Source organism: Haliotis rubra, unplaced genomic scaffold (genome assembly GCF_003918875.1).
Source record: "Haliotis rubra isolate DU_JTF1 unplaced genomic scaffold, ASM391887v1 Scf1148, whole genome shotgun sequence".
Classification (NCBI taxonomy): Eukaryota; Metazoa; Mollusca; class Gastropoda; order Lepetellida; family Haliotidae; genus Haliotis; species Haliotis rubra.
In genome coordinates this window covers 6,370-20,405 of record NW_025765057.1, presented here as the reverse complement: position 1 = coordinate 20,405, position 14,036 = coordinate 6,370, and the positions used below count along the sequence as shown (strand labels likewise).

At 39.8% G+C, this 14,036-nt stretch overlaps 2 protein-coding genes across 2 annotated transcripts; both read right to left on the bottom strand.

Annotated features, from left to right (window-relative positions):
• Positions 1-2,948: 2,948 nt before the first annotated feature.
• On the bottom strand, positions 2,949-3,326 carry LOC124254079 (zinc finger BED domain-containing protein 4-like). The gene has a single exon (XM_046687940.1). The coding sequence runs from the start codon at positions 3,324-3,326 to the stop codon at positions 2,949-2,951; it is 378 nt and encodes a 125-aa protein (XP_046543896.1).
• A 596-nt stretch (positions 3,327-3,922) lies between these two features.
• LOC124254076 (E3 SUMO-protein ligase ZBED1-like) lies at positions 3,923-5,552 on the bottom strand. Its single transcript, XM_046687923.1, has 2 exons — positions 5,403-5,552; positions 3,923-4,663 (listed from the first exon to the last, which is right to left on the bottom strand). Exons 1-2 carry the CDS (start codon positions 5,550-5,552, stop codon positions 3,923-3,925), a joined length of 891 nt encoding a protein of 296 aa, XP_046543879.1.
• Between the last annotated feature and the right edge of the window lie 8,484 nt (positions 5,553-14,036).

The window sequence follows — 14,036 nt, the reverse complement described above, 5'->3', positions numbered from 1 at the left end:
TTGTGGGAATGGTGCAGGAAAATGAAAATGGCACTCTTAAAAGAGCAACCTCCACGTCATGAGTGCTGGTTAATACGAATAGCTCTTTAATGTTTCTTTGGGATGGTTCCTACGAGCTATAGATCACCATTGTGCAACTTATTTCATATGTAGACGCACGTGTATTTCGTAATATTTATCATTCATTTATACGATTATTTATTTATATATATATATATATTTAAAAGTCTTTTTCATCTATAATTTCTATATCCATGGTTCGACTTAAATATCTATAATGCATATGAAAGCCCTTTCAAATTTGTTTTTAACAACGTATAAACACGTACATGTGCGACATTTCGCAAAGCTGCAAACGTCTGTACATAATGTCGCATCTGATGTGCGTCGCCGACGCTATCAGCGCATGTTTCGTTCGGTAATTATTTCTATACCTGTTGTTGGATCCTTGACATCTATAATGCACTTCTAACGACGTATACCATGCACATTTGTGACGTTGTGCAAAGATAGACATGTCCTAATATAATGCCGCCGCCAATGATGTTACCGTTTCTAGTACACCGACATAAATTTATATCATTTGTTCTTCAAGTGCCTACTTCTGAAGTTGATGAACTCGACCATGATTTGCATAACAAGTAGAAAAAGTGAGTTGAATATAATATTGCAAACATGCGAACACACCTCGGCAAGTGCCTCTTATACAAGGGATTATTCAATGGGGCCGTCAAGTTAAGCTTCACCAATACAGAGGAGAAGGGTTCAAACCTAGGCTGCTGCCTGAACTTTGATATTTTTAAATAAAATCAAATCGACATCTGGTCACATGACAGAAGGCCTCCGCGTTTTCACCAGGACAGTTTGCAATGGCAGAAAACAGAAACAAAGAAACTCACATGTATGTCCTACTGAGTTGAAAATGTTTAATTGTTAAATTTGAAAATCTGCATATTTGTACAGTTTGAAAGTACCGGGTTATGCGACAGTGTTGACCCGAATGTTCTGGATGCTTACAATGTTGAATGCCCATCATTTATATTTGTAGAGCAACCAAACACCACTGTGAGAGTGATTACGACATTTGTTCTGGGTATATGCAGGCCAAGACAATAGGTACTTCCATTTCACTTTTAAAAAAATCATGCATATTCTCGGCAGTTATTACATATAGATTGTAAACGAACATTTAACTTTAGCCCTATGCTAATTATTCGGCTTAAGGACAACGCCTGTTTAAAGTAAGGAACATTTAAAAGATAATATTCATGAACAAATCACAAGTCTTGTTTTTTACCTCCAGTTCCAAGTCGGATCATAACGGCACCCCGTCGTTCAGACCAAATTGAAAACAAACATAAGGGTAACCAGTTGTAAATAGAGCAGTGTAAATGCCTCTTATTCACGTTATATTGACATATCCTACAAGTGGGTCTTGCACTTAATAGTAATCACGGTTTCCTTATTTTTAACCAAATTGCTTTCTTGACAGCGACTTCCCATAGTCCAATTTTACTTTATATATTTCAGGTCAGACTTATCCTTGGGAATTCCCTTTCCCAGGGGATTGGAGGAAGTATTCCCAACTACGACGTGATTGCACACATAAAGAAATTAATTTATTAGAAAATATATATATTTTTAAAATTATGACGCTTTTTTATTACATGTAGGTACACACAATATTTCAATTTCGTAACATCTTTAAATCGCTGAACCCTGGTGCTGTGGCAATAGGTTGTGATATCATTCCACGTACACGGAGTGGTAATCAGTGCGAAAGAGGCACGGCTCTTGGATGTAAAAATGTGTGCACATCTAGAAGATTTATATTTGGGAATGGGCGAACCAAGGCAGTATTGACATTGTTCGGACGGATAACACCTTAATAAAATGGAAATATCTGCTTGGTCAAATGGTTTTTTCAGCTTTGTCACACGTCTGTAAATAAACAGCTTTCTCAGTTCACCCTTAGCTGGATTTATCTATTCAGCATTCTATACGATAGTTTAATAAACCGTGTTTTCAGCTGATTTTCCACTGTTGATCGGATCCATGTTCTTTGTAATTTGAAAGATTCCAAAGTTGTCTTTGTTCCACATAAGTAATCTGAATAAAACGGTTATGATTTTCAATTGTTGCTCTTAGTATTTTTAATTTGCTTTTCCCACTACTACTACTACTACTACTACTACTACTACTACTACTACTACTACTACTACTACTACTACTACTACAACTACCACTGCTTCAAGTAAGATGTGCAATGCTGCTCCAACAGCCATGTTATACTGTTGGAAGTGTCCTCAAAAGAATGATCATGTGTTTAAGAACTGTCCATTGGCGGTGTGTGGAAATAGGTGTGGGGGACAGGGGCACTGGGGAAAATATTGCCCCATGCCGTGCACCGTTTGCCAACAGAGTGGCCATTACAGGAGGACCTGCCTGTCCTTTAACATGGCCTCCTCCTCTGTAATGACCACCCCACCTTCCGCGACGTCCACGACTGCCACGACTCCTACACCGACTACTCCTTCTTATGGTCGTTGTTATAGGTGTGGGGACTCTGGTCACTGGCAGACATGGGTTCAATTACTTTGAAATGTAATTAATTAAATTACAATTACTTTGATTTTCCTCAATTACAATTACAATTACAATTACACATTAAATCAAAATGTAATTAATTAAATTACAATTACATTACCAATGTAATTAATTACAATTACAAATTACTTTTTGATAAAACACACACAACAAAACAGATATATTTCTGTATTTCTTTAATGAACAAGATATAGATGTTTGCAAGCAGTGGTCACTAAATCCAATTCACACTTTTGTCACCAAAAAGTGAAATGCAAAATTAGGATTGTGTGTTAGATAAACATAAAACAGGTTTCATTCTAGGTTGGGTTTTATTCATGTGTCCATTGTGTCCATTGTCATTAGTTAGGCTTGACACAGATTTTCTTCAGGATATGTCCATTGGACTTGATCATCATCAATGTCTGAAAGGTTGTGCTGTTCAGCCTGCATCTCTCAGGCCTGAATGTCTTCCCTGCAACACTGAATAGCCTCTCAACTGGTGCTGACGATGCAGGTATAGCCAGGTATTTCTTGGCAGGTTCGCTAAGGATAGGGAACACATTCTTCTGCTCCTTCCAAAAATGCAGGGGGTTGCAGTCTTCCTCGCTGGTTGGCTGTCCAGATATTCCTTGACCTCCTGCTCTGCAGGCACTGATGGCCTGACTATTGGTTGGCTCTTCATGTAGCTGAACAGTTTGGCTCTCTTCTTGGTGGTGACTGCATATCAGCTTCTTCATTGGAGACGGTTCTAGGAGATGAAGTCTGTACTTTTGAAATCAGTCTATTTGTGACTCTTTTGGTTTCCTCTTGACTACTGCACCAGTTCAACTTGAACCTTGGGTCTAGGGTGGTAGCCATCACATACCCATTGTTTGATTCGTAAGGGGAAAGTCTCTTGATGACAGAAGCTCTTAAGGCGGCAACCAACTTGTAGTTGTATTTTGATGTCATACTTTCAGTCTGAGATTTTAATCCTTTCACACATGGCACAACAAGACTCTCGCTGTAACAATGTTCTGTCCCTGCACAAGATCTGTGGCCTCTGCAAATGGTGTCAGAATGTCGGCAATGTCAGCCAAAAATGTTTCTCTCATATTTCTTGAGACTTTGAGGCATGTACTTTTTCTAGTTTCTCCTCTGGGACATCCAGGATGGATTTTATCATCCGTAACTGTGAATTCCATCTTGTCTGTGTTGAATTTTGGAATTTTCTTTCATCCGCAAGGATCTCAGAGGCAAGAATTGATCTCCTCACATGGGACACAATATTAGATGCCTTGGCAATGATTTTGTTGATCTGCCCACCTTCTCTGAGTCCATCGTGTACAGTCAGCTATAAGGTATGGGCGAAGCAGCTCTGATGCTCTGGAATGTAGTCATAAGCATTTGATGTGTCCACCTTGTCTTCTGACATGCTTTCTTCTTCACTGTCGCTCTCATCTTCCTCCTGGTCTCTTTCATCTCGACTTCCTTCCACAAAACCTGGCAGGTCGACTCTGAAGGCTTTCTTCATGTTGCTAGCATTGTCCGTTACAATGTTTGTAATCTTACTGCTTAGGTTGAAGGTAGCAATTGTTTCTTCATAATGCTGTAGGATATTCTCAGCTGTGTGTCGGCCTGTAAACTGCTTACACCCGTGTGTGACGGACTCCAAGTGCCAGTAACTGATGTAGTGTCCAGTTATTCCTATGAATCCTCTCATTTGTCGACTTGACCACAGATCAATTGTCACACACACACTCTCAGTTTTCTCAAAGTCCTGTTTCATGGCTAGAATTATTTCTTCACATTTCTTGGTGATGAGACTTGAAGTTAAATGTTTCCGAGATGGAATGACAAACCTTGGTTCCATGCAGTGAAGGAGGTCTCTAAAGTAGGAGTTTTCTACAATGGACAGTGGCATGAGAGATCGATCGATGAACATCGTGAGACTGTCTGTGATCTTCTGTTGTCGGCTGTCACTTGAAGAAAACTTCTTCTGTTCTGTCTCCACGAAGGTGTCCAAGCTGGGTTGTTCATCAGTCAGCTTCCCCTTCTTGTCCTTCAGGCCAGTCAGGACATGTGCATGCCGTCTCTGAAACACATCATTATAAGAAACATGAGTAACAGCATGAAGTAACATTGCAAAATGCTTAAGTTGAAATATTAGATTATATCTACAATGTACACTATTTGACCAGGTTTTTGTTTTGCATATTTCTTTGGGCTTAATATCAAATACACACCTCTGTCATCACGTGTTGCAGGTATACTGTATCATGACTCATCATTACAGGCCTACATAACAATATAAAATATGCCGGTCTCTCTGTCTGACATAAGCCACATTGACGTATACTAAAGGATTTGTTAACTTAGATTTATCGCTTATTACATTTCATGATTATAAAAATAGGACTACAGTTCAGTAAGATTTTGAATAGCATATATCATGAGAAATAAACAAAGAGGCCATTTTGATTGGAACTTGACAAATAGTACAGTTAATCCCCCATTTCCTCAAATACTAACCTACATTCAGTCATGCGTTACTGATTCCCTTTGTTTCACAAATGTGCAGATGGTGATAGTTACATGCCATTCACATGGCTTGAGTTAACAGCAGTTGTTTTATATCTAAATATTGATCAGGAATTTATTTCAGACAAGTTTGAACCAAGTAAAATCTAGCTATGTGACTGATGTTTAATATTTTCTATTGCCTTTTGCATACATTTCTCATGTAAATGATGGAAGAAGTGTTTATTAGAACATTTTAGATTTATAGAAATTGCACATGAATTGTGAAATTAAAATAATAGCAAAGCACTTACCTGCAGATGAGTCAGGAAGTTGGAAGTAGCTTTAAGGGATCCAGATATGAAAGAACCACATGTCTTGCACTTGGCTTTAAAAGTCTGAGAAGGGATACCATCAACAGGAAATTCGAAAGCCTCCCTAACTACACTCTGTTTACTTGACATGGTAAACTGTTTAAAGGGAAAACTCAACTCTGTGACAAACCACCAGCAGAAACTATAATGATGTTTAACTAATAAAATTAGTGTAGCAAATGCCTGTGATCCAAGCTTGGAATATAACAGGGTCATTTGTGTGACAATGAGTGCAGTTAACAGCTCAAAATAACAAAGGGTGTTTATCTAATGTTCAAAGCCAGTGCGGATACCTCGATATACAAACTGCTGTCAAAACAATGTCTTGTTCTAAAACTTCAAAGGCTTAGACATTCAAATCTCTTTCAAAACTTAACACCTGCTAGAGTATATACTGGCAACAAGCATCTAATCCAAACACAAGTTTATCTTCCTTATTGTACAGAATATAATTGCATAGGTTGCCTGGTGACCACCAAAATAAGAAAAAGTGAAATGTAATTTGATGTAATTGAAAAAGTAATTGAAAACTTCAATTACATTGAGATATTAATTAATTAAATTACAATTACAAATTACATTTTGAACATTCAATTACAAATTACATGCAATTACATAGATTTTTGTAATTAATTACATTCAATTACAATTACAAATTACAATTACCCCATGTCTGGTCACTGGTCCCCCCAATGTCCGACGGCCACATGCTACAAGTGTGGAGGGAGTGGCCACTATGCCCGGTCATGCACGGGTGATGTCACCCCCACCTCTAAGAAGGTCAAGACTGAACCAACACCTACGACAGATGACTGGGCCAACGAGGATGTGATGGTGATTCCCGTAGAGAGGTGTGCCAAATGTGTAGTGAAGACAGCTGATGCTGCCACACAGACTACGGGGTAGGTAATGTCGAGCTTACAATACAGAAACATTGCCGGACTGTCTCGTAGTGTGGATGGGGGTGAAAGGGGTGGGACCTTGGGGGTGGCTACCCCTATTGTGAGGAGCATGCCAACAGAGGTGGAAGAAGACGAGGAAGATGGAGCCCTCCCCTTTGCCCGACCGTCCGACATCGGTACACTCCCCCCTCTTCATCGACGACGATGAAGAGGAAGGAGAACATGCCCAGCGGCTGTCGTTGGACGACGACGACGACGACAACGATGAAGGGATTTTCGCTAATTTTGAGGCCTCACATAACCGTCGCCCCTCAGACAATACAGTGACAGTGGCTGCGGAAGTACACAGGAACGGCGAGACACCTACTCGCTGTATCCGTGTGCGCAACCGCAGAGGCAGACTAATTTTGTGAAATGCATGACCAAATTGTATATATATATATATATAGTGTTATATGTTGTATATACCTGTATTAAATTTTTTTGATTTAGTTGGTGCTGATTCGCGAATTGTGGGAGTGCGGAAAGGTAGAAGTGAGCATTATGTCACACGTGTGCGCGCGCGCACACACACGCACACACACACACGTACTTGCACGCACACGTACTAGATGACCATTCCCCTATTTGTGACGATTCAATGACCACGTGACGTCAATACCGTCGTTGTAGGTCGTGACGTCAGTGTGGCAGTATATTTTCGCGGTTGCGTCACCATCAAGTGACGTCACTACCTTCGTTTGTAGGTCGTGACGTCATAAGTGTATGACGTCAGTGTGGCTTCATATTTTCGAGGTTGCGTCACCTCGGAAATGTGCTGTCACCATACTACTTTGTGCAGAAGGAACTTACTCACTTCTTGCATGCTCTTTGACATCTCAAGTTTACACAGGTTGGGGGAACCTACCGATCGATAATATTCCGTTCGGCCTATTATAGGCCAGCTATAATAATGTATCACAAAAGCCGCCTCTATTGTCACTTAATTAGCTGTATATCACATTCTATATATCACATCTACGTATCATTGTTTTTATAACGTCTGTTAAATCTGTCCTCATGGATTGGTTGTATATACATGCACATCTCTAGCTTCCTGTAAATCCAATTATCACTTCATTAGCTGTATATCACTCTGCTGTGTTATCTGCTTAGTCTGAGGCGTGGCAGGTAATTGCCGGAGATGTACCACTAATCAGCAAATTTAATTTCGTCACCTGTTTTGCTCACGTTTGGTTAATATCTCTTTGCCTGGGCCATCTCCTTTTGATAAGCAGCTTTGTGATTTCAACCTTGTGCATAGAATGCTTGTTTTTTCTTTGGCATGGGCAATTCACACCTTTTGGCATGTCCTAGCCCCTCCAAATGGACGTCATGCATAGAATGGAGATGGGCAATTCACAATTTCCTCCTCACCCTTAAAAACATCCGACTTGGTCACATGACAGTGAGCTTCATCTAAATCATTCCATTGGCTATCTGTCTGGGACGTGGTAATATAAGTGAATGCTCACAATATCATCATCACAGACCGAGTCTCTTAGTGGATGATTACCAGTCGGCGTTGACGATCCCTATTGGCAAGTGAACTTTACTTTTATTACCTTTTGCTTGTTTTTAATCCATCAATCCATACTAACATTTGTATAGCGCTGATATCCAGCTCAGTTAAGCTGCTCAAAGGCGCTTAGTTTTTTCCCTCGTTCACTGGATGTCAATCTCAACGGAACATCGTATTGTCAATCTCAACTCCCTGGGGGAGCATACAACTATTGCAGCCACTAGGGCGCACCGAGATAATGTAGCATTCCCATCCTTTAACAAGTCATCTACGCTGCTCAATATATCAAACTAATACATAGCATAAATACGGTATAATATGATAAAATATCCAAGTACAAAACTGACATCCAGGCCCTTTTCGGTAGCTCCCAGAAACATAGTACAGTGAATTTGTGCCAATATGCCTTCCACAAAAGTATCAGTGGTTTAAGTGCAAAACATACTACAAAGGCGTTGCGCATTTAAAAACTATTCTCCTAACAGTTCTATTGCTGCTATAAACGCCATACATGCCCAAAATCGCCGCCAAAGTGAGTCCTATACCGCTACTCAGCTTGTATCCATGTCGGCTCTATTGGCATTTTGTAGCACATACACCATCAACAAAACCCAAATCCCTGAGTACATCAGGGTACTAAAACACTTTGGTCATACAATACAAGGAGAGGACGCACCTGTAGCCTCGCCTTCAAATAATAATCCAATGCCGAGTACCAGTACTGGTTTAAAATGGGTCGACCAGAAGTGGTACTCTGTATAATTACAAACAACTCAGTCAGGGCTAATCTAACACTGGCTTATATGATAGCTTCCCTGAGAGTGAACCCACACTTTCAGGGTTGAAGCAATATTTAACCAATATTCTTAAAAAAAGCAAGGCGTTATGCTGGTGACATGTCGCCGCGTTTCTAAGTTTTTCTATAATATCCAAAAACATGCATTCCCAAATAGTAATATGGCTTGTATCAATTTTGATATATTTGAGCACGTAGATGAAATACATCATTTTAACTTGGTACTTTCGCAAAACGGGGTTTCTGCAGGTAGCATTAAAAATTACATGTCAGCAGTCAAATCCTTTCTCACCTACTGTCAAACATATGTTAAAATGTCACCCAGGGTTTTCGATAATTTGCGTAGGTGTACAAGCGCTACACATTGTTCATATACAGGTGTAAGTAGACAATATAAACGCGAAGAAGCCTATAAGTCTGTTGCAGAATTCAGAGATGAAACCAGACAACCGCCGCCCATTTCCGTTGCTCGGAAGGGGTACACGGATCCCGCAACCAGACAGGATGTGAGGGACATCCTGGATCGGGCCAAGGCAGATCGATAATCCGATGATGATCAGCGCCTGGTGATGCGGTACCTGTCTTGTGGGATAATTCAACTTGGTCATTCCCAAAGATCTCAGTGGCATCCTGTATGAAGTTGGCTGACTTTGATAAGGCACGATCTGTTGCCTGCAGGTACCAGATTTCTTTCATGGCCCACAAGACGTACACGAGCTTCCTGGTCAGCATAACCTTGTGCAAAGGAGTACAATATGTTCAGGGATTACCGCCGGTATTTACGTGGTGACATGCCTGAAGATGTCCAGCTGGAAAAGTCGCCTTTCTTCTGAAAAGTGGACGGTACCGAAGTGGAAAACATGTCCCTCGAGTTGGCCCGCTTCCCGAGCTCAAGAGGTTTCTTTAAAACCAACGAGGGAAATAAACGTAGGACATTTACAGCCACGGATGTTCGAAAAGCTTTGGAGACTGAAGTGGCAAGGCAGCATCCTAATGATGCTGCAAAACGTAAGATGGCCAGTGACTATCTTGCTCATGGCCAAAAAACAGTACGTAAAAACTATGCTTAAAAAACACCCTTACAGGCTGCTAGTGAATGCATTTGTAGAGGGTGTCATCAAGCAAGCAGCTAGTAAATCACACGTTCAGGAACCTGTCTCGACGTCAATTCCAACAGATTCCTCCACCCAGCCCCAACCCCTGAAGGTAGGGGGGGGCAAAGAAAAGACAAAAGTAAAGGCAAAGGAAAACTCATCAAGCCCAATTAGGTGGATAGTGGAAGGTAGGGGGAAGGGAAAGGTAAAAGTAACAGGGAAACATGATCAACTATATGATAGAAGTAATAGGATATAACCTGTAATTCCATAACCTAATGTCAGTTTTGACCCATTAGGTTTATGCAACAGTAGTAAAGGGGTTCGCTGTTCGAACTTACTGTTGTGGGAATTGTGCAGGAAAATGAAAATGGCACTCTTAAAGAGCAACCTCCACGTGGTGAGTGCTGGTTAATATGAATAGCTCTTTAATGTTTCTTTGGGTTGGTTCCGACGAACCAAAATCACCATTGTACAACTTATTTGATATGTAGACGTACGTGTATTTCGTAATATTTATCATTCATTTATACGATTATTTATATATACCGTTTAAAAAGGTCTTTTCTCATCTATAATTTCTATATCCATGGTTCGACTTAAATATCTATAACGCATATGAAAGCCCTTTCAAATTTGTTTCTAACAACGTATAACACTTACATGTGCGACATTTTGCAAAGCTGCAAACGTCTGTACATAATGCTGCATCTGGTGTTCGTCGCCGACGCTATCAGCGCATGTTTCGTTCGGTAATTATTTCTATATCTGTTGGATCCTTGACATCTATATATAATGTATTTGAAAGGCCTTTCCAGTGCACTTCTAACAACGTATAACATGCACATTTGCGACGTTGTGCAAAGATAGACATGTCCGGATATAATGCCGCCGCCGCCATTGATGTTACCGTTTCTATTACACCAATATATAAAATTGGTTATTCAAGTGCCTACTTCTGAAGTTCATGAACTAGACTACGATTTGCATAACAAGTAGAAAAAGTGAGTTGATTAAAATATTGCAAACATACGAACACACCTCTGCAAGTGCCTCTTATACAAGAGATTATTCAATGGGGCCGTCAAGTTAAGCTTCACCAATACAGAGGTGAAGGGTTCAAACCCTAGGCTGCTGCCTGAACTTTGATATTTTTAAATCAAATCGGCATCTGGTCACATGACAGAAGGCCTCCGTGTTTTCACCAGGACAGTTTGCTATGGCAGAAAACAGAAACAAAGATAGTTGGACATACATGTGAGTTTCTGAGTTGAAAATGTTTCATTGTTAAATTTGAAAATCTGCATATTTGTACAGTTTGAAAGTACCGGGTTATGCGACAGTGTTGACCCGAATGTTCCGGATGCTTACAATGTTGAATGCCCGTCATTTATATTTGTAGAGCGACCAAACACCACTGAGTGATTAAGAAAATTGTTCTGGGTATATGCAGGCCCCCAGACAATAGGTACTACCATTCACTTTTATAAAATCATGCATATTCTCTGCAGTTATTACATATAGATTGTAAACGAACATTTAACTGTAGCCCTATGCTAATTATTCGGCTTAAGGACAACGCCTGTTTAAAGTAAGGAACATTTAACTTTAGCCCTATGCTAATTATTCGGCTTAAGGACAACGCCTGTTTAAAGTAAGGAACATTTAACTTTAGCCCTATGCTAATTATTCGGCTTAAGGACAACGCCTGTTTAAAGTAAGGAACATTTAACTTTAGCCCTATGCTAATTATTCGGCTTAAGGACAACGCCTGTTTTAAAGTAAGGAACATTTAACTTTAGCCCTATGCTAATTATTCGGCTTAAGGACAACGCCTGTTTAAAGTAAGGAACATTTAACTTTAGCCCTATGCTAATTATTCGGCTTAAGGATAACGCCTGTTTAAAGTAAGGAACATTTAAAAGATAATATTCATGAACAAATCACAAGTCTTGTTTTTTACCTCCAGTTCCAAGTCGGATCATAACGGCACCCCATAAGTAATCTGAATAAAACGGTTATGATGATGATGATTGTCAATTGTTGCTCTTAGTAGTTTGCTTTTCCCCAGGGAGAAAGGTTAGAAGTCGGTGGAGTTGTGATATGTTCATATATGAACTCCTGTGATCCATCTACATTTAATGTAGAGATAAGAAATTCGGTCTCATCTCTAAATTATTCTAAACAATCGTTTTCATTATTTTTCACCGTCTGGGGCTAAACCCTCATCCATGGAGAAATGGCTTCACACATTTTAGCAATATAGAGAATCGAACCCGGATCTTCGGTGTGACAAGCCAACGCTTTAACAACTTTGATTCCCAACTGTCTCCCGATGGAGAGGACAGAATCTTGGTAAATAGGGATATCAGATTGTTAAACAATGCAAGTCCCCCAAATAAGTCAACAAAATCCATCAAGTTCATGTAAATCAGTAAACTCCAAGTTTCACTGTACATACACGAACTCACGAAATTTAATGGAACTATTTAACCATTAAAACCCTTATACCACTGCAGTGATACAATGGTATTTAGTTCCCGTTTAGGAATAGTCCAGGACATACGGCAGTTGCTAATCAAAGTCTTACCCTGCTTATATACAACAAGCGACTATGTTGTACAGTAATTGCTGCACTGCAATCAGCTATGTTGTACAGTAATTGCTGCACTGCAATCAACTATGTTGTACAGTAATTGCTGCACTGCAATCAACTATGTTGTACAGTAATTGCTGCACTGCAATCAACTATGTTGTACAGTAATTGCTGCACTGCAATCAACTCTGTTGTACAGTAATTGCTGCACTGCAATCAGCTATGTTGTACAGTAATTGCTGCACTGCAATCAGCTATGTTGTACAGTAATTGCTGCACTGCAATCAACTATGTTGTACAGTAATTGCTGCACTGCAATCAGCTATGCTGTACAGTAATTGCTGCACTGCAATCAACTATGCTGTACAGTAATTGCTGCACTGCAATCAACTATGCTGTACAGTAATTGCTGCACTGCAATCAACTATGCTGTACAGTAATTGCTGCACTGCAATCAACTATGTTGTACAGTAATTGCTGCACTGCAATCAGCTATGTTGTACAGTAATTGCTGCACTGCAATCAACTATGTTGTACAGTAATTGCTGCACTGCAATCAACTATGCCGCCTACAGCTTTGCTCTGCAGAGAACTTACCTGATCAACGACACCCGATTGTTTTACGATCTGGAGTCTCAATCTCCACTATAGTCAACAACTTGTTCTTTTCTTTAGTTAAAGCTGACTTTGGCACTTCTGATGCTTAAGTCTGGCTATTCACGGCTTATTACAGAAGGAGCGACCTCTTTCATGTCCCTAGCAGTTGACCGACTCCCATACAATGAATAACTATTTCACAGTAGTTATTCAAAGTGACTATTCCTATCCCTTGTGCTAAACGTAACTAAATGCTAATACAAATTAACTAACAAAAAATTCTAACCTGGAAAACCATGTTGCGCAGTGGAATTAAGGTGCAGAGCTTGTCTAAAATGTAACCGAAACTAATCACCTAAAATTTGAAACACTTACCTTGGCCTTAACAAGGAACTAAGTGTAACGATTACAAGTGATAAATCTTGGATGATTTAAAAGCAACTAATTGTGATTCTCTTAATGTGATTCTATGTGAAGTAAATTAAGAACTCTGACTGAAACGTCTGATTAAAGCTAATTGTCTAAGTAGGACCGCTAACAAACCCCACAGCATTCCATTCCAATTCAATGCAGTCTCACTTACTGCATCGGTCTAAACCCAAACGCCCGGTCTGTCGTTTTCCACCGTCTTAAATACTTCTACACTATCTCTCATTTCACGTATTTCACGTGCGCTATCAACCATCTCCGGGTGTATTCTCGCGACACGACCAGTATGCACTGGTTGCGTTTGGGAGAGCAGTTTCATGCAAAACAAACGTATTCAGAACAGGAATAAATTATAATACAACATTGCACATTTTTAAAGCGTCCTTTTGCAAGAAAAGCACATTTCTAAAATATGCTATGGTATGTGAGCTTAATATATTTTAAACCGTCCTTGTATCTTTTTGGCACTTGTATAATCACACGTTAAGTTGGATGGTGTTATAAGGTAAAATGCAACATTTGAACATTACAACAAATTCATTATTTAGCTTTACGATTTCAATCATGATTGCTTCATTGTCACGCAGGCACGGATATTG